The sequence below is a fragment of the Tigriopus californicus genome, chromosome 1 (genome assembly GCF_007210705.1).
Source record: "Tigriopus californicus strain San Diego chromosome 1, Tcal_SD_v2.1, whole genome shotgun sequence".
NCBI lineage: Eukaryota > Metazoa > Arthropoda > Copepoda > Harpacticoida > Harpacticidae > Tigriopus > Tigriopus californicus.
The window spans coordinates 12,664,477-12,685,107 of record NC_081440.1 but is presented as its reverse complement, the minus strand read 5'-3'; the positions used below and the strand labels follow the sequence as shown (position 1 = coordinate 12,685,107).

At 41.4% G+C, this 20,631-nt stretch overlaps 5 protein-coding genes across 5 annotated transcripts; 3 read left to right on the top strand and 2 right to left on the bottom strand.

Annotated features, from left to right (window-relative positions):
* The first annotated feature begins 11,988 nt into the window (after positions 1 to 11,988).
* On the top strand, positions 11,989 to 13,013 carry LOC131876961 (histone H1-like). Its single transcript, XM_059222513.1, has one exon. The coding sequence runs from the start codon at positions 12,307 to 12,309 to the stop codon at positions 12,853 to 12,855; it is 549 nt and encodes a 182-aa protein (XP_059078496.1). The 5' UTR covers positions 11,989 to 12,306; the 3' UTR covers positions 12,856 to 13,013.
* Positions 13,014 to 13,278: 265 nt separating this feature from the next.
* LOC131876973 (histone H3) lies at positions 13,279 to 13,987 on the bottom strand. The gene has a single exon (XM_059222523.1). The coding sequence runs from the start codon at positions 13,985 to 13,987 to the stop codon at positions 13,577 to 13,579; it is 411 nt and encodes a 136-aa protein (XP_059078506.1). The 3' UTR covers positions 13,279 to 13,576.
* Positions 13,988 to 14,523: 536 nt separating this feature from the next.
* On the top strand, positions 14,524 to 15,311 carry LOC131877001 (histone H4). The gene has a single exon (XM_059222558.1). The coding sequence runs from the start codon at positions 14,524 to 14,526 to the stop codon at positions 14,833 to 14,835; it is 312 nt and encodes a 103-aa protein (XP_059078541.1). The 3' UTR covers positions 14,836 to 15,311.
* Positions 15,312 to 15,516: 205 nt separating this feature from the next.
* On the bottom strand, positions 15,517 to 16,997 carry LOC131876990 (histone H2B.1/H2B.2). The gene has a single exon (XM_059222547.1). It carries the CDS (start codon positions 16,990 to 16,992, stop codon positions 16,621 to 16,623), a length of 372 nt encoding a protein of 123 aa, XP_059078530.1. The 5' UTR covers positions 16,993 to 16,997; the 3' UTR covers positions 15,517 to 16,620.
* Positions 16,998 to 17,410: 413 nt separating this feature from the next.
* Positions 17,411 to 18,241, top strand: LOC131876982 (histone H2A). The gene has a single exon (XM_059222535.1). The coding sequence runs from the start codon at positions 17,411 to 17,413 to the stop codon at positions 17,783 to 17,785; it is 375 nt and encodes a 124-aa protein (XP_059078518.1). The 3' UTR covers positions 17,786 to 18,241.
* Positions 18,242 to 20,631: the final 2,390 nt, after the last annotated feature.

Sequence of the window (20,631 nt, the reverse complement as noted above, 5' to 3'; positions counted from 1 at the left end):
CGAATCATTGAGAGCCATCAAAGCGGAATTTCTTAATTTAACACATCTGAGGCAGATGGTATAAAACATGTGGGAAATTGTCCAGTCCGATGTCCAAGTGGATTGTCCAGTTGGACATTCAGTAATACAAATTTTATCGTATAACTAAGGTTTGAATGAAGTTGCAAAATATTACTTGCACCTAGTATTCCGACTTTTAGATCTTTTCTTCTCATTTTCAACTCTTAAAATTCTTGTCTTGTCGACTTTTGGTGGCTTTTGGTAAAAATTAAGGCATAAACGATCTCAATTTGCATATCCTTCCACCATCGATTAATTTCAATTTATCTCGAGCACAAGCTCAATTATATCGTTAAGTTCAGAGATAGTATCACGATGCTAACTCTTTACAAGTCGATTTTTCAGCCTCATCTTGAATATGCCGCGCATATTTAGGGTCCAATGAGTTCAGCAGGTTTGCAAAAGGTCGACCAAGTCCAAAGATGTTTTACCAGGAACATTGAAGAAATGAGGAATGATATTGTACGCCTTCAAAAGCATCCATACAGATTTTATTGCCAACTGCACTGACCGTAGAGGCTTAACATGTGTTTTGAGAGCATCTGCAAGCCCATGAGAATCCCGCCTAGTTAGAACAAGAAAGTCCTCTCTTATTTTTCGTTCTCTTTCAAAGTTGAATTGACTTCACTCAAATAGTCGTAAGGAATATGTAGTAGAAATTCCAATCAAATTTTTAAGTTAGAGTTGGGACAAATTTCTCATCAAAATTCCATTCAATTTCCATTCCATTCAATTCCAAACTCATCAAATAATATATATAAATAAAAGTCAAGTAAAATGAATAATCTTTTCGTCTTGAACTGCTGGAATTCCAATCCTGGTAGCGGTAAGGAAGTCCGCAAAAAAAGGTTAGCCAGATCCGTCAATTCCAATTCTTTAGTGGATCAGATATAGATATGAAATGAGCATCGAGCTAAAGAATAATTATGAATTTTCCATCTTAAAACTGCTGGAGATTCCAAACCAAGGAGTGGTAAGGACCGTATTCAGTAATAGGACATCCCGGTTTGAAAACGTTGCCTCGAAATAACGCATGAAAAGTTACATGCACTGTATTTTCCACTTGGGAGTTGGACACAAATTATTGTTGTACGTATTGTCGACATCATGGTGCGAACCGCTTCATTCCACCATAAAAAATCCTTTCGACAAACGAAAGCTCGTCGAGATGCTTGCGATGCTTGTCTTAGAGCATAGCGCGACTAACTCGAGTAAACGGGAGTAAGAACAAATCATTCTTCGTTCTTCGAGGAAGTTTGTGTAGGCGGGGAACGTTCGATTGTTGTGGCAATGTAGATACTTTCCCACGGGTTGTGTGAGTATGTGTAAGCTTGCGAATAGGTGCTGATTTAGGAGCATATTGAGTCTGACTTTGTCCATATGTCGCTGGCCGGGTTGGATTTGGTAGAATGAACCGATGAGTTTTCAGATTATTGAATTATTAAACACCTTGTCCTCTATGGAATTGAGACATCTGCAAGGGTGAAAGTTTAATCCTTTGGCTATTTTGCGTCGTTTTCCACACCCTTGACCTGTTCAATCAGGGAGTTGATTTACGCTTTTGCTTCCAGCTCTTCATTGCTAGATATCTCGTCATTAATACCTTGGGTCTAAACAGTTTTAGTTGTATTTTAGGTGTTGATATATTGGAGGTGCTATTGTAACAACCAGAAGCCTTACAAATCGCTCATCAATTTTCTCTGAATCTTCATGTCTGGTCAAGAGGAGCAATAACCCTGAAAATAACGTTTTTTATAAGTATTGTAAATATTAACACGGGGTGCCACTTCATTTTTTGGGAGCGGAATAGTGTAGGAGTAAGTTCTCCGTTTTGGAAGAAGGATTAGGAACTACATAATGTGGCTTTTTGGAAAATACTACTCCATGAAATTAAAGTAATTCGTTCCTTTTTCCGGACTCCGGGCCTGGAACCCAGAATGGGACAAAACTAAAAAATTGAATTGAAAATTTGTAGCTTTGATCCCCTGAGAAGCAATCTCGCAATAAAGATATTTCTGGAAGAGGAACTGTTATCCATGTATGTTTTAAAATGGTGTGATTGTATCAACCCAAAAATGCTCGTTACTCGTTGCCTTTTTCACTCTCCAGAGCATCCGTTAATTTTTTGCTTCAATTTCAATGCTCATTAGTGTAACATGTTGACATGAAATTCTTGAATTTTAGGACTGGTTGAAACATAAAAAACATTGACTTAGAGAAGTATGGTCTTCATGGGGCAAAATTGCTTTAATATAAGTCATCTGAATTTTGGGAAAAGTAATTACGAGTAACGAGTAACGCCATTACATTTTTGGGGGAGTAATGCATGGTTGTGTAATGAATTACTCCTTTTGGCCTGAATTTGGGCATATTGTGAACGGAGCTTTATCTTTAAATCTCACTCAACCTTCAATGACTAGATTATCTGCGTATCCGTCAAATCAAATGATCACATTTCATGTCATCTTTTATAACGATCAAGCAACCTGGCATTGCGTAAATAAAAAGAATGTGCAACGCCAAACGGTCAAGTATTTTTATACGTTTATTAACAACCATGTTGTATATTTCAATAGTTAAATATAGTCTTCCTTTACCAAAGACGGAGAAGTGGGAGGAGACGGTTCTCTGTCCAATACAAATAGCGTAGATGAAAATCGGAGGTGAATTTCTACATGATGAGGATAGGTGTACTAGAGAAGAAGAACCAATTCAAATTGATAGCTTGTTATGAGCTTACTAGGAAACTTCCTTACACCGGTATATAAATACTGTCGTCAGATTATTATCTCAAAACAATTGTCCAAATCTTGATTCTTTTTCAAGAGAGACGTTGGCGTTTGCCTTAGTTTCTTCCTCTTGGCAAAGGCTGTTTGGCTTGAGCCTTTATCATGCGATTTTGTGTTATTTTGGTGGACTTGTGAGCGTTCATCATCTTGCAACTTTTATTTGTTACCCGGGGAAAGGGAGCTTCTTTGAATTGAAGAGCTCGAGCGATATGAGGGATTAGTTTCTTCATATCTTTCACCCTGCTCTTCGCCATCATTGCTTTGGTATCTGCTGGAGAAGGCACTTGGACCTTCTCCTCGTGGTCCTCTGTTAAGTGTATCCAATCCTGGAATATGTCTTCGGGATCGGGTGCGCCCATATCTTGACCAGGCTCTGAGCCTCCATCAAGGTTCCATCGCCATTCTTGGAACATTTTAATCATGCTGCGATGCCGGTTATCTTTTTGCCGGCTTTGCCGCATTCGGCGAATGACATCTCGCAACTCGGAGAATTCTTCCCGAGAATCGATCATATCGTCAATGGTGTCCTCGGACCACATGGAGAACTCTCGCGAATATTCTTGTCTCTTCCCGTCTCGTTTAATGCCCTGTTGAAAAGCTATTCTGATTTTTTCCTCAATGTTCCGGGTGATTGACTCAAGGGATTTTTCAGATTCGTGAAGAATATCGGACCAGTTGCGGTCAAAGTTCAAGTTGTTCATCTTGAGCCTCTTGGAAGCCTGATGCTCCACTTGATCCTCATCGGAATCATCCCTCATTCTGCGGCCATTGTGATAAGCGACATAGTTCTGGGCAAATCGTCGCTGTTTTTCGGGGAACTTGAACCAGGAGAAGTTCGAATTGGCAAAGGTTTGAGAGTCCACCTTGGCTCGAGGATTACTTCCTTTTTTCCTGGCGTGTCTTTGGCGACCCCGGGTTTTGGTTATCTGTTTGCTTTTATAGAAGCTTCGGGGCTCATTGAAGATCTTCTTCCAATCGCCAAATATGTTCCAGTACGCTTTGATCGGCTTCTTGCTCTTGCGAGCTTTACGTTTCCGGGACGCTTCCAAAAGTTCACATCGGTCGTTGAATATGTCGGGATGATCCTCAAATGGTAAGTTGTCCAAGATTTCACTGATCTTCCGTTGTCGGTGAGGAAACTCTTTCTTGTTGCCCATGGAGATTTCCCAGAAGATCTCATTGATTTCCTTCTCATTCTTGTTAAGAGACCTTCTGGTTGGCGATCTGGATGTTGAAATCGGCTCTAGAGTGGCTTCCTCCTCGTAATCCTTCATATCCTTCCAGATGATCGGGCTCTCGAGATCCTTCCTCCATTGCCAACTTCCCGTCATAATATCTGGAGCAGGTGAGTATTCTCGTGTGAAATTACCCTCCATTGGCTCACGGTAAGGGCCTTGCTCTTCAGGATCCACAGCAATGGGGGCATTTTGACTGGATTTCCTGGAACGACGTTTTTTATTCTTGGACTTGGTGGCTCTTCCGCGGAACGCGTTCTTCTCGCTTTGATCCTCCAGTTCTTCTTCCAGTATCTTGCCCAAGTCATGGGAACTCAATATATTGGATGATCCACTCTCGCCACTCTCTGAGGGAGTTCCACTCGAGTTGGTCTCCACGATGTCATTGGCCACGCATTGGATCAAATCATTAGCCACGGACATCATGTCGTCAATGTCGTCCTTCCATTTTTGAATGATGATGTCCTTGTCTTGAGGATTGTACTTCAGCTCCATGTATCGTTTCTCGCTCACATATTGCATGCGCTCAAATTCCTGTTGAATGATGGAGTGTGGGTCTTGGACGACCAATTCAAAATCATCTCGTTCCAATGGAGAATATGTCTTCCGTGTTAGCCGCGCGAGGTTCGTGTTCGAGAAGTCACGGAGCAATCATCAAGTAACCAGAATCCTTGCGAATCCCGGGCCTTGTGAGCCATCACCTTCATGTCTCGCTTTGAATTCCTTTGTTCCAAGCCACTCTGCTTCATCTTAATGTCGGGGAGATTTGAGAGTGGATCCCTTTGGAACTATGGTGCCAGTGTACCTGGGAGGCCATAATGAGTTCCACCTCAACTGCGCAGTCTCTCAAATGTCTCAAATGGCAATTCCGTTCAAGCTATCTTGCTCTAAAATGAATGACATGCCTTGAAGATCCAGCCTTGGGACTGCAACAGCCAACATCAATAATCACTTACCTCAAATAATATTTACTATAATCCACTCTAAAAGGGAGTAGTTCAACTCCAAAACGTTATCATGGGTACGGGACCTATGAGTGTGTGCTTGTGTCTGGATCAGATGCCGGTTGTCGAATGATCAGGGAGCAAAACTTGCCGCATTTTCCTCCGAGTTCGTCAGTGCTCTCGGCGGCGGCGTCAGACCCGTCGGACCCTCTCTCGGCTTCTCTTGTTCAAGTGGAGGGAAAGAGAATTGCGTCGTTGATTTTCAGAGGAAGATCACAGAGTACAACGTCTTCCAGGGACGTAGGGTCTTATCGAGTTGTCGCTAACCACATGTGGGTAAGTTTAGGTTAGATATAGACTTTGCGTTTATTTTATAGGATTAAATGAATGTGTTGGAGAATAAAAGGCCACTTCCGAGGATCGGAGCGAAACGTTTGACGAGGAAAAGCAATCTCAGCTCATTTCTGTGGAGCGCACGAATGCCGGTAAAGTCATGTGTAGTGGGAATGATTGTACGAGAAAAAAAACGTCGTAGTTGGAAGGAAGTAGTACTGTGGGATGAATTTTACTTCATGGTTCAACATCAACAGTTGCGGGTGATCTTTTTCCAAGGCACTCTTCATACTCCACAGGCCCTAATGCATGAGGGTTATTTTTTCCTGCCTACCTGCCTGCCTGCCAGCTTGAATGCCTGTCCCTCGGTTTTTGTTGTTTTCGTGGCATTTGTCAACGAATTCCCGACGACGTTCTGGGCATGTTTGTTGGCTCCAACTGTGGAAAAAGAGCAAATCTGCTATGCAAGTGCGGAAAGTTGGTCCCTGGAAAGGCTTCTTGTGGAAGTGCAATGCAGTTTCGCGAAAACGTTTGCTCGTTTCCAGAACTCTCCGAGCACTTCCTTTTACCGGTATAATCTGGATAGTCGATACATCTAGAATGTTTGGGAAAGAAAATGGAGGAAAGTCAGGGACGAACGGGGGAAGGAAAGAAGGAGCCGGGTCCATATTCTGCGTTCTGGTTTGGGTTGGTTCAAGGAGGCGACGAGCTACAACAGGGAACAGGCAGGGAAAAAGGGAACTTCCAGAGAATTCTTTGCCTCAACATGGAGTTCGTTGAGGTTGGGTTGGGTTCTTTGGAAGGTTGGAAATGGGTGCCACTCTCTGTCTGTCAGGTGTTTTATGGCGTTTTCTAACAAGTGCCCATGGTTAGTGTTGGAGAAAATAACTAGATGTCAGTAGCAAGGTCGGTCTTTGCATGTCGTCTTCGATGACTTGATTTTAAATCTAAAGCAAATCTCTCAACTCGGGTTAAACTGCATAAGTGTGTGTCTTGCTTAGAGCAGCATGAACTAAAGTTGTCAACTTGTCCCAATATCTGCCAGAATATAACATCTGAGACTAACTTCAAAGAGAATATTCATCAATCTATTTTAACGTTTCGAAGGAATTGATGTTTTTCAATGTTGTGAGACATTGAGCGAATTTACTTTGAAGGCTCGACTTTAGCTCTTAAAATGGCCGCATTTTTACATGTAGATACCGTACAGTATTATCAAAAAATATGAAAGAACTTAGGATCGGTTTGCTTTGGCAAGATGTGTTTGACAACGGCCGTTTTCAAGACCATTTCATGAGTTTCAGTTTCTCTCCGCTTTGGGGTTAGTGCATTCGTGTTCTTATTCTCGGGTGCTTATGCCGTTTAATACGTTAGCTCCTCCATTCAGATTAATCTGATATATTCTTATATTATGTTTAAAAAAAATACCTATGCGGGTCCATGAAGTATTTCATGTGGTAGCTATTGTCTAGAGTAATTGCGATTTCCGAATAAGTGTTCAAGATCCATTAACCACCTTGGCATCCTACCCACCACCCTAACTAACTTGTTGAACCATGAATAACGCAAAGAGAATCGGTCATAGGGTTCCGGTATGGTCTTCGTTATGGTTTGCCATGTGATCACTTGTTCTTCATTTACCATAGTGGTTATTATTTCCAAACCTCTCCTCCAACCAGTCAAGCCATTGGAACCGTGGCTTCTTAAGACGCTCTGGTCCATACCAATATATATAAGAGGGGCTATCTTCAAGTCTCTCAAAGATGCACTCGACTAAGCAGACCACTTGGGTTCTCTGCTCCTCTGGACAATGAAACCATTCGCTAATCTGAGAGTCGTTGTGAATCTCTTGCACTCGATGACGTTTCACAAACTTTTTCCACACATGGCTCGGTCGTTTTAGCCAAGCAAATACAATGGCAGAGTCGGTAAAAATATGCTTTCGACTCCGTGTGGCATTCCAAGGCTTCTTCCACATACTTCATTAAGATACCAGATGTGCGGCTAAGAGTTCAAGCCTTGAAATTGACTTGAATTTTAACGGCGTTACTCGAGTTTTGCCAACTATGAACAAAACTCTTACCGAACCCGACTTCTTCTTTTTAAATTGATTGGATTCAGTTTTGATGTGAATATCTTGACATTTTCTGAAGCATTTGTGACTGGGCCGGGGTAGTCGCAAATGCCCATTATGAGTGTATGAGTGTATTCGACTCCCCTTAGGTCCTTGCGTGTCACTTAAGGGTTAAGGATTTTCGTCTGGGATGAGGGCAGTTCCAAGGGTCAGATGATCCGCTCCTGGTCCTATTGTTGGTCACATTTAAGGACTCAAGTTAATTAAGTTGATCTAATTAAAGGAATACAAAAAGGGTAATAATAATAAATTAAAGGAAAAAAGAAGTTGATTGGAAAGGACAGAGAAGGTTGTGTGGGTACCAATTAAATCTTTTTTTGGTTTGGATTTTCACGGGCTTTTCTAACCGCTACGGGGAATGCAATCTCCAGTGCTATTAAAATGAAAGGTTATAATTCGCCTATTTATTACTTTTCAATCTTTATATGATATTTGGTTCACCAACGAATTTGAGTTGTGCATACCGAGCTAGTCCTTGAATATATGGTTGATCTGGAATGCCATCTAAAGATTTGTCCAAGTCTGACTTGAAAGATGTTACCTGATCAATAAGGCCTACGAATTCCCTACAATGTTAAATGTTAAATGTATAGATATTTAGTATGCTATCTTTTGCAAATGTAGCAACAAGCTTTGTTGATGCAATCAGTTTAATATGCATTTATGTTCATAGACACCAGTAGCGTTTTTTGTGTGTTATAAAAAGGGATTTTTTTTCTTGAAAGTACCATTTTTGTGTTGTTCTGAGTGCGTTTTGTATCCAAACTGAAGTTTCTCAAAAGATTAGCAATCGTTGTTTCGTCTCGTGCTCTTGGTTTATTTATGTATTGTCATAATATTGCATTCGAGTATATTTAGTAATGGCATAGTTATCACATTCTTAATGTTGCGTTTCACGCTTTATTAAGTCATCATATTACTTGATCATGTTTCAAGCACTTGTCAAGAAGTATGATGTACTTTTTCGAAAAAATGAACCAAATTCCCGAGAGACTCTTACATAAGCTAAACATAGAAAACATTGTCACTTTAAATTTGCTCTAAAGTAGCAATACGCAAATAAAACCCGCACTAACTCCTCATATGTTTAAGATTGTAGAATGATCCATTTTCAATCTAATGGTCAAATTTGTCATTTGATAGCCTATAGCTATTTCTTTTACTGTAGACTAATTTGTAATTTCTGTAGTGTCTGTTTTGCCGAAATAATTTTTGAAGTTCAGAAAAGTGGGAAAAAGTTGTGTAAATGCGCAATAATAGCCGTTAAGATGCAAAAAAACTTGTAATTATGCAAAAAGAATTTCATAATGGGAAAGGGCATTTTCAGGCCCTATTGGCCTTTTTCCTGGAACTTCAACGCTCACAAAATTTAGGCATACAACTGCATTTCCTACGTTATTGAGTTTCTTTTCTTCATTTTATTTACAGGAAATTTAGTTCTTTTTTTGCAATGTTTGTCATTGGGACGCGTTTTTAACCAATATGGATGCTATGGTATGCGATTGTCTCTCTTTTTCGACTCTAGCTCAACTCTAGCTCTCTTTTTGCTACCTTTCCCGAACAGGAATCGGAGGTGAATTTGATATTCAAATTCATTGCTAGACCAAATATTGTACAAAGGTCAAGTGAGAACAATTAGATGAATCATAATCTTTCATTTTAATCATACACGGGATTACAATCCTTGTAGCGGCTAATAAAAGCCAGTGCACCCCAAATTAAGAAGTTAAGAAGGAAGCAGAGAATGACCCAGATTACAGCACGGCTGAAAATTTTCTAAAATGTGAAGACTAGTAGGAAGTTATTAGAAAAGAGTTGAAAAAGTGGAAAAACGGCTAAAAAAGCGAAAGCGTTTTTTTCCAGGTTTCAACTTTTTATTCGAGGTCTAGGAATTGGTTTAGCGGTAAGCAATTACAAAGCATCATTGAAGTGGGCAATAGTAGGGATTTTACTATCAAAAACAAAAGAAAATCAGCATTCTCTCATCTTCTGGTCTGACTTTGGAAACTGTTTCAGCCTCTTAGCTTCTCCCGATTTCGTGAAACACGTTTAGAGCTAAAAATAGAATGAATAACTTGAAAAAAAAAAGATAAAAAGGGCTTTCTTGAAAAGACCCCAAATTTTGTTGCTACAATTTCTTCCTCATTATTGATTCCAGCGTTCTACATGTCCAAAATGGTTGTTGCCTTCCTTTTCCAATAACTGCGTATCTTGTAAACCTTGTTTCATTTTGATTTATCTAATCCGAAAAATAGAGATCAACGTATGAAAAAACATCTAAAATGTGCAAAATCTAGACAAAACGGGCCAAACACTGCAACTTTGTTAAAAGATGCATAGTTATCTGCGCTTTAGTTACAGCTCAGTAGATCTGATTGCGGAGGATATGTGGGTACATCAATCAGAATTCGGAATTCCAAAAATGTTATTGAGGTAGATGGAAACAAGGTAATGTATCTGGAGGACCTCTCCAAGGACGGCGTCACCAGTGGACAGAGACGGTAGGGAGGGGGAAATGTTTCTTATATCCTGATGAACTAAATGCATTTTCCTGCGCACAAGTCGGACACTTGTAAATTAAGAAAACGTTCCGCAATCATCTTGAACTCAAACGAACGTTTGTGTCTGAAATTCATATATTTTTAAAACATCACTGCAACTTGGGCACAAAATGATTGGGTTAACACAGCGTTGCTAAGATCTTACAACGTAGTGCTAACTCAGCCATTTTGTGCCCATGTCGTCGTACGTACAGAGTTTCTAGAGCTTATTGCTTTGACACAGACGTTTGAGTGAGCTGAAAATTGACGAACCCTTCCTTAGTATACAAGCGTTCAGCTTGTGTCAGGGAAAATGCATTCGGGTCATGTGGATGCAGGTTACGCTTACCACCACCCTACCCTCTTTGTCCAACCTTGATTTTGTCTTTGGTCTATCGATGGTAACAGAAAAGAGAGTATTAGCCATACTTCTAGCACAGCTTGACAAGCACCAAGAAAGTTGAACCACGCTGTCTATCCAGAGAGACCTCTTATCCTTGGTCTATAAGGACCTTTATTTGCAACGTCAGGCAAGGGCCAAACAAAACGGGAAAAGGCACGGTAGATTCCTATATAAACTACTCTTGCCTTGCCTTGAGCGCAATTTCTCTTCCTGACACCATATGACCCGGGTCACTAATTATAAATAAGATTTTGATTGAATTAGTCAAAAGCAACACAAACGCATTATAATTCAATAAAGAGGAATCGGCCTAATCAGCCCTTTATCTGTTAGAGGCTGATTCACAAAGCGCCCTCTGAAGTGCAGAACTTAAACCATATTTCGTCAAACGTAAGAGAGCTAGCTATCTTAGAGCGAAGTCACCCCTCGACAAAGAGACGATATGGTGGGGGAAACGTAACTTTTAGCCAAATGAAACGAATGCATTTTATTTGACACAAGTTTGAATCTTCACGATTCAAAAATTGCTCGTCATTGTGGACCTCAATCGAAAGTACGTGTCGTTCACAAACAACAAGCTCACCCAGGGACACAGACGGTAGGTGGGGGAAACTTTACTTTTATTCAAATGAAAATAATGTATTAGCCAATTTTGACCTGAATCAGACGTGTTGGTGCCAAAAGCAATAAATAGCCTTTTGAAACTCGGTACGACGTGGGCACAAAATGACTTACCAATGTGGTACTAGCTCTTTCAACTAATGCCCTCGCTGGTTTGAGGTTGAAATGCTCAGAACCTTTGGATGCAGACGTTCGATTGAGATCAAAACTGACCAATGCTTTCCGAATCAGCAACTGGGTCAACTCGGGTGTAGGGAAATGCGGTTCCAGGGTAACTGGACTCAACGGAAAACTCGAAACATAGGAAAACTCGACACCTTACAACTCGAAACATCGGAAGGGAAAGCTCGATACATTAAAGATTCGATACATGGGAAAACTCGATACATTAGAAAACTCGACATGTAAGACAACAAGAATAGATAATAGATAAAATATGTATGACTGTCTGAAACCAATTGCTAAGGTCCTTTTAGGACAATTGCAATTGGGGATAAGGTATCCCTTCTTAAGATTCGAATACTTCTGATATAAAAAATGGCTCTAGCTTGGTCCTCCTTGGTCAAGCCATCAAAAAATCAACACTGGGAAATTTTGTAATTCTTGAGTTTTCTCGTGTGATTAATTTTCCGTGCATCGATATTGTCAATGTGCCGATTTTTCCGATGTGTCGATTCTTCCTGTGTGGAGTTTTTAGATATTGAGTAATCCGATGTGTCTAATGCTCTTGTGTCGAGTTTTCCGTTATGTCGAGTTACCCTGGAACCGGTATTTACCGGTATTTGATTGCTTGGGATGTAACTACTCAATTTCCCCAATACCTTCGCTGTCCAGTGGTAACGTCGCCCTTTCATTGGCCTATCCAAGTCAGGTTCCGTGAGCTTTTGAACTAATATCTTCCGTAAATTGCCTGAACGAATGAATTTTAATAATTGTCCCTCTTTTGAAGCACAGTCCCATCCCCCGGAATCCTCGAAAACTCGCGAGTGAGCTTGATTTGATCAGCATCGGCCCAAAGGCTCCGAGGCTCTGGCCCCAAAAGGGCTCTCGAGTTAGGATCCCTTCAAAATCACCTGCCACATTCGGTATCATTCGAAAAGAGCGCGCAACCAACCGCCAAAAACCATCGCTAACATCAACCTCATTCATGGTGTTCTCTGCTTTGCCCTAAATCCCGTCCAACATTATAAAGTGAGGCACTCTGACGTTGGCCAACGATTCCCCGTTCAATCGACGCATCTGGCACAATGACCGACTCTGCTGCTGCCAAACCCAAAAAGGTTTCCAAGCCTAAGGCTAAACCCACCCATCCCCCCACATCGGTGATGGTGATGGCAGCCATCAAGGCCTTGAAGGAGCGCAACGGTTCGTCCCTGCCCGCCATCAAGAAGTACATCGCCGCCAACTACAAGGTAGATGTGGTTAAGAACGCCCATTTCATCAAGAAGGCACTCAAGTCCTTGGTTGAGAAGAAAAAGCTCGTCCAAACCAAGGGTGCTGGCGCCTCTGGCTCGTTCAAGCTGGCCGCTGCGGCCAAGGTTGAGAAACCTAAGGCTGCTGCTAAGCCTAAGAAGGCCAAGACGCCCAAGAAGAAGGTGGTGGCTAAAAAGCCCGCTGGCGAGAAGAAAGCCAAGTCACCCAAGAAGAAGACTGCCGCTAAGAAGCCCGCCACGGCTACCGCCAAGCCTAAGAAGGCCAAGACTCCCAAGAAGAAGGCTGCCCCGGCCAAGAAGACATCGGCCAAGAAAGTGAATAAGACCTCGCCTAAAAAGAAGGCCGCCTCCAAGAAGAAATAAATTCTGTCCATCGGTTCAGTATCCGACGTTACAGTCAATCCCATCCGGTTCTTTTAAGAGCCAAAACACAATTTCATACAGACGACACAAAGAGCCACAAAGTAGCATTTTAATAGAGCTAACAATTATAAGCGAAGGGTTTTAAGTTCATCGTAATTTCGCTTGTCTCGTTGTTATTTGCCGCTAACCTTTGTTGTCAGGAATAAGTTATCAATTCTGACAGTGTGTATGCATATCCTCCACAAAGGATATTTAGTTAGTAAAATAGCACGTCATTTACTTTTCATTGGAGAATATGCCTCGTTCATACATTGGAATTTAGCCAACATCAATTGCAACTGAAAAGAATTGTGCATGTGATACTTCTATCCAATGAGAATCTCACCCGTTCAAACGCCATGGTCTACCTCAAACTCTTGAGTCATTTGATTGGTCCCTTGTTGCTCATAACTGTACTTGACTTTGAGTCACGGTTTTCACAGTCGATTATTCATCAAGCGATTGGTTTGGACTTGCTCTTAGATATGCATCAGAAAAATATTTCAGCCAATGAAAATTCATTCAATGAAGATCATCAATTAAGAGGTTGCGTTAATTTAAGCGCGGAATGCGGCTGATCATGCTTCTGATTGCAGAATAACGCTTTTGATCTGTCAATGAAAAGAGTTTTGGCCTTGAAAAAGGCCTTTTGGATGAACCAGAGGTGGATTGGGTTCACAAGTTAGGCACGTTCGCCACGGATGCGGCGAGCCAATTGAATGTCCTTGGGCATGATGGTCACACGCTTAGCGTGGATGGCGCACAAGTTGGTGTCCTCAAAGAGACCCACCAAGTAAGCTTCGGAAGCCTCTTGCAAGGCCATGACGGCGCTAGACTGGAATCGCAAGTCAGTCTTGAAGTCCTGGGCAATCTCACGGACCAGACGTTGGAAGGGCAACTTGCGGATGAGCAATTCCGTGGACTTTTGGTATCGGCGGATCTCACGCAGAGCCACGGTTCCGGGACGATAACGATGGGGCTTCTTCACACCACCGGTGGCGGGGGCCGATTTACGGGCAGCTTTGGTAGCCAATTGTTTACGGGGCGCTTTGCCACCGGTGGATTTACGAGCGGTTTGTTTTGTACGGGCCATGATTCCTGTTGAACGCGAAGATCAAGAGTGATGACTGGCAAAGGCAGAGTCTGGTATTTATACCTGTTCGCAGGGAGGTCAGGCGATTTAAAAAAATGACAGTTTTGAAACAATATCAATAATATTTTTACTTTTTGAAGTAAATACGTGTACGCTATGCATGAAATGCTATTGACTGCATTAGAAATCTGTTATTTTTCATTAATACAAATTGCAATGCAGTAGGGTTTAAACAAGTTTTTGACACTGTTGATGCTCTGGGTATCAGCTTGAACACCAAAAACGCGGACACTCACAATGGGCCAACGGTTTTACTACTCTGGACGAAATCTTCAGCTGCTCCAGACTCCAACTGAATTGGGTTGCTACAAGAGTATGTGGCATTGGCACACTGAGCCGGAAAATCCTGGTGAATACACCAACTGAACGATGAGGGGGGAATGGATGAATCCCAAAAGCTAGCGTCCTCAGCATCTGTATATAAATACTGAGGGGTCCTTCGACATAAGCATCATTGAAAAATATCTTGATACAACATGACTGGACGAGGCAAAGGAGGCAAAGGATTGGGCAAAGGAGGCGCCAAGCGTCATCGCAAAGTATTGCGTGATAATATCCAAGGTATCACCAAACCCGCTATCCGGCGGTTGGCTCGTCGCGGCGGAGTCAAACGTATCTCCGGATTAATCTATGAGGAGACCCGAGGTGTGCTCAAGGTCTTCTTGGAGAATGTCATCCGTGATGCTGTCACTTACACCGAACACGCCAAGCGAAAGACTGTCACTGCCATGGACGTCGTCTACGCTCTGAAGCGTCAAGGCCGTACCCTCTATGGATTCGGCGGATAGAGATATCGAAGACCACCAATCTCTAGGATCCAACCACGAGATTCTTACTCATCCATCAGGCCCTTTTCAGGGCCACCAATGCTTACCAAAGGATATGTAGAGAGCTCTTTAGTGTTTACCATCATATGACAAATCAAGTTCCTACAGAAACGAAATTTGATTACGTTGACTCATTTTCAGGTATTACGTCTGAAACACTTCACTTTCTGTACATTCATAACCACTTGGGTAAACAATATGTATTTTCACTGCACTCTGCTCGATTTGTCTAGACTGCTAGACTGATGGATCTGCAGGATATTTAAGCAATTTGACAGTCTGCTCTTGTTTGTGCATCAATTTCCGTTCGACCAATGAATGACCAATGGCAAAACATAGATTTCATCTTGGTGACCTCAATGCTCACGTTTTTAAAAAAGCACGCCCTAAAAGACAGATTTTCCCTCTCACAACCAATCGTGACTGAGAATCAATTTCAATCAAAAGTAATTCTAATGAGGCATTCTGGTCGGACACGTAGGTGTACATAGGTGTACATTGTTCATATTGTTGTTAAAGCCTCGAAGTACGATGATATTATTGCTAGGAGAATGTCTCACCTGATATGATATTAACGCAAAACTGGTCATGAAATTACAATAGGCGCGGTTGAACACTTTGGACGGGTTAGTCGACGGGGCCAGCACAATGTCTCTTTTTTTTGGTATGGTTTCCAAATTTGGAGTTGTTTTTCGTTTTTTTGAAAAAAAATTGGCAACAATTTGAAAATGATTGGAATACAGTGGAAATTTTCCAAGTCAATTTTTTATTTTCTGATACTTTCTTACGTGTGGTCTAATATTTGCATTCTTGAATTCATGTATACAAACGGCCTATAAGTACAATTTTGAAGTGTTTTTTGAGGAAAATGAGTGTTCGTGTTATTGCGCATAAGCGCATCTTTTGGAAGCTTGTGAAAACACAACTTTTTTTGCGATGTGAACCAAATTTTGGGAATACAATTTTTGACGTCTAAGTTAAGGTAGCTATAAACTTCGTTGCCAAAATGACACTTTTTTCGATGTCGCGACACCAGACAATTAGACTGGAAAGTTTAACCTAAACCAAAAAGCCAACTTTTATCTCGAGGAGAAGTTCAATGCTAGTTTAGAGTTGCGTTTCATAATTGTAGAGAAAGGAAAAACATTTTGTTTTGGCGTTGAGGGTAAATTCCACATGTTTGTCAAGACTAGTTTGTCTTGCAGTGGTGACTTTTTATCTGAAGTCTCAAAGCTTTGCTGCTCAATGTTGCACAGTTTTGAATGTGAATAGTTGTCTGAGCACAAGTTCACCTAAAAAGAAGAATATCTGTTCTGAACAAAACTAGTTTTGACAAACGTCTGGAATTTACACTCAATGCCAAAACAAAAGTTTTTTCCTGTCTCTAATAATTAGGCTCCTAACTTGACATGATGTTAGCAACATATAACTGACGCTGAATATAAATTGATTAAACTGTTTTACTATAATCCGTTTCTTTTTTGACGGAAACGGATCAAAATGCTTTTTGTTCCACCAATACCAGCAAATTGATCTATCACTCTCAGCAGGGCCTACTTATTCAATTAACTTCATGTTATTTTACCTTAGTCAACAGTCCAACAGAAATATTGACTTGTGTCTAACCATGGGTCCAATCACTTACGGCCGATGTCAGGAACTCTGATACATTTGGCAATTAGCAATCTCGTACGTAAACGAAATGTTGGCCTTGAAAAAGGCCTTTGGATGGTGGATGTGGTCAGTTTACTTGGATGACGTGTATTTGGTGACGGCCTTCGTCCCTTCGGAGACGGCGTGCTTGGCCAACTCTCCGGGCAGGAGGAGTCGCACGGCGGTTTGGATCTCCCGGGAGGTGATGGTCGATCGCTTGTTGTAGTGAGCCAGGCGAGAGGCCTCGGAGGCAATGCGCTCGAAGATATCGTTCACGAACGAGTTCATGATGGACATGGCTTTGGAGGAAATACCGGTGTCGGGGTGGACTTGCTTCAGCACCTTATAGATGTAGATGGCGTAGGATTCCTTGCGCTTGCGGTTCTTCTTTTTATCACCCTTAGTGATGTTCTTTTGGGCCTTGCCAGCCTTTTTGGCAGCTTTTCCAGATACTTTGGGAGGCATGGTGACGGTCAATGATGGGAAATCAGTTTGATACCCCGACGAACTTTTCTCCAGAATTTAAGGGAACTAACGTTGCGCACTCTGGATTCTCTTTCTATCCTCTGAATCAACTAACCAAAGGGCAGGAGGAGATTAGACGTTGTAGAAGTTGGACCCCTGGCCCATGGACAAGAGATTGGGCGCGAGCGCCAATTCGGCCATCACGTTTAGCGCGGTGCCCTCCGGGTTCAAATCCACAGCGCTTCTCACCGAGTTCAATGACGCCACAGGATAGGGAATGAATGCCTCACAGGCACAGATGGCGGTTGAGCAGATGGAGAAACATTGAGTGTCGAAGCTCTCCTATATAATGGGCCATATCCAGTGCTGCAGAAGTAATCGTTGATACACACCCGTAGAACACGAATATACACACATCATGTCCGGACGAGGCAAAGGAGGCAAAGTTAAAGGAAAGGCCAAGAGCCGCTCCAACCGTGCTGGTCTGCAATTTCCCGTGGGCCGCATCCATCGACTTCTCCGTAAAGGAAACTATGCTGAGCGTGTGGGGGCTGGAGCGCCTGTGTACTTGGCTGCTGTCATGGAATACTTGGCCGCTGAGGTTCTCGAGTTGGCCGGTAATGCTGCCCGTGATAACAAGAAGACCCGCATCATCCCTCGCCACTTGCAGTTGGCCATCCGCAACGACGAGGAGTTGAACAAGCTCCTATCGGGTGTGACCATCGCTCAAGGAGGTGTCCTTCCCAACATTCAAGCCGTACTTCTGCCCAAGAAGACTGAAAAGAAGGCTTAAATCATACCCGAACTTCCATCTTTAACGAAACAGGCCCTTTTCAGGGCCAAAAAATCTGCTCAAAGGAACATTAAAAAGATGAAGGTGAACAGTGGCCTGCCCGGCAGAATGATCGAATCTTCAGATGTCGATAAGTTCGAGGATTGCCCGTTTTTACGTGTGACTGTAGCCAAAAAAGCTGGGAAGGTATTCGGCATTATTATGCGAGATACTAATCGAGAAATGTCACTCGTGGAATTTGAATTTTGCCACAACAATCAATCGTGAACAGGGTTGCCATGAGGCTAATCTATTTCTAGTGAAAATAACTGTTGATACTTCGAAATTCTAAATCTGACGAATTGCAATATCATTCTGATTTGAATGACTAGTTGTGCATTCATTTTGAATACTATTCGAAGCTTATGGATAATACTTTAGCTGCAATTAAAACGCCATGTAATCTCATTTATCATGTTACTTGTAGAATTGCTCAAATTTAAGTTAGCCTCCAACTTGTTTGCTTCTAAATTATGCCCCTTACTAGGGCCGGCCAAAATTTGCAATATAAGGATGGTTTTTATTGACAGCAAATTTGCATAAGGAGTCACAAAATTTGCACAAAAACTTGCAAGTAAACTTCAAAACATTGGCACCGACTCGTTCGGGAGGGCCATAAGTGCTAACTTTGCCTTCCAAATCAAGCAATAGCAGCGATGGCAAACTTCGACTTTGAAGGAATTTCTGCCACTTTCGGCCACCATTTTCTGCGATATGGTCAAAAATGGCTTTTAATGATTTCTCATCTCTGAGCAATAGTCAAAGAAAAGGAAATCTCTGTCATAATAACTCTCAACACTCTAATTTGAACCTACTATAACCAGCGATGGCAAAATTCGACTTTGAAGGAATTTTTCTGCCACTTTCTGCCACCATTTTCTCCCAGGTTGTCAAAAATAGCTTTTAATGATTTCTCATCCCTGACCATAACTAGCCTCTCCTAACCAGTTATAGCCAGGGATGATAAATCATTAAAGCCATTTTTGACAAGGTGGCAGAAATTCCTTTACAGTCGAATTTTGCCAACGAGGATATAACTTGGATGGGAAAATATTAACAGCCATGTCTGACCACGTGACAGAAAATGGTGGCAGAAAGTGGAAGAAATTCCTTCAAAGTCGAATTTTGCCTTACAATATTGCATATAATCACAATTATTTGGCGCTTTTCTTCACTATTCGTCCTGAGACATTGTCGTCAAAAGCTCAAGAGAATGGACAAAGTTCAGTTCTTAGAAGGCGCTTCTCTCCGTTTTTCGAGAGTCAATTAAAAGTATACAATAAGGGTTTTCAAAAGAAACAGTAGAATTTTTCGTCTTGAGGCGCATTTTTCAGTTGTGATGACAATGACGGTCTAAATCTGAGCTCTTGAAGGTTGAATTGCTTTTGGAATGAATTTCAAGCATCTCTATGGTGGTTTTATTGTTCATTGTTAGACCACTCACGGACAAATTAGGTGCATAAAAAGTTTTCGTTCAATATGATGGTGAAAAGCAGGGATCAAATTTCACAAATTTCAGAGAAGTTACTTTTGTAAAATCAGCTAAGTATCGGCTGGATTTGATATCCTGTGGTAATCTGTTTCATGATTTAGCGCCAGGAAAACAGGAATGATTTTCAATCGTATCGTTAAAATTTCACCACTAGATATTGCTCTAACAAGACGAAAAAATGACATAGATAAAGTATTTTGGGACATTCCTCCACTAATGTGATAGGCCATTGAAAATGTGAAGTGGTTGGTCCAAAACCGCTCTAATCTGATATTCTCTCTTTTAATTTTCGTTCAAATGATTCCGCCGATCAAAAAAAACCTCTTATTTGCTTGTCGTTTGTAGAGCCACTATGATTGCTAATATAGAGACCTGTAAAGTACGGGATCAGATTTCAGCTGTGTGAACTAGTCAGGCTGCGCCACAATCGTGGCAAGAACTACCATGATTTAAGCACATCCAGTGCTTCCAAATTTTTATTGACAAAATTGTTCGCCGCCTTAGGAAATCGTTCGACAATTATTTTCAACTATTTGAGTTCAACATTCAATTGATAACGAAGTAATTATATGGCAAGTGACAAAAACATGCAGAAATACAAAAACAATATTAGGTGCCAACATTTTGTCATCAGTAAGAAGTGTGGTGACACTTTCTTCATGGTAGAACCAGAGGGCGCACTAGTATGAAATCCCAAAGCTTTATACTTCTCTATAGTGATTGTACTAGTCGCTAATCTGATATGAACTAACCTGATTTATTGTGGTTGCAAAAAAACTAGCAAATCAGATTTGTAGCCTAGAAATGGGTCTATTTGCTATTTGTCACTTTTTCTAGTTTGATGGCCACCTTTTAGTTCAATTGGCCCAATTCGTGAAAGTTTATGCCTCGTTAAAAATGGACTTCTATGAGCCACTAATCTGCAAGCCATTATTTTCAAGTCTGGTTGTGCCTAATGGTTTGCCATAAAAGCGGCAAAATGTTATCTGAGACAAAAAAATTGTCAATTCATATAGTGCTTGTAAGTTACCTTAGCCAAAGACACCAGAGCAAGGAAACGCCACTTTTTGCGATCACCAAACCTTTCCCGCTATGTTAGGCCTAAACTATTGGTGGTGAAATTTTTAACTGTAAATTATTGGCGTAGATATTGAACAAAATATGCGACTAATATCATTTTTGCAACCATTGATGGGATGTGCTTCAAACACGGCGCTTAAATATACTTAAAATGATTTCTGACATGTCTCGAAGTACAATTACTGAAAAGTGCTAATTAGGTTTTCTTCATAAAGCAAGAATTTGCTCTAAGCAC

Bases quoted from the DNA above. Each gene is read 5' to 3' on its own strand.
- LOC131876961 (XM_059222513.1), top strand. From the start codon at position 12,307: ATGACCGACTCTGCTGCTGCCAAACCCAAAAAGGTTTCCAAGCCTAAG.
- LOC131876973 (XM_059222523.1), bottom strand. From the start codon at position 13,987: ATGGCCCGTACAAAACAAACCGCTCGTAAATCCACCGGTGGCAAAGCG.
- LOC131877001 (XM_059222558.1), top strand. From the start codon at position 14,524: ATGACTGGACGAGGCAAAGGAGGCAAAGGATTGGGCAAAGGAGGCGCC.
- LOC131876990 (XM_059222547.1), bottom strand. From the start codon at position 16,992: ATGCCTCCCAAAGTATCTGGAAAAGCTGCCAAAAAGGCTGGCAAGGCC.
- LOC131876982 (XM_059222535.1), top strand. From the start codon at position 17,411: ATGTCCGGACGAGGCAAAGGAGGCAAAGTTAAAGGAAAGGCCAAGAGC.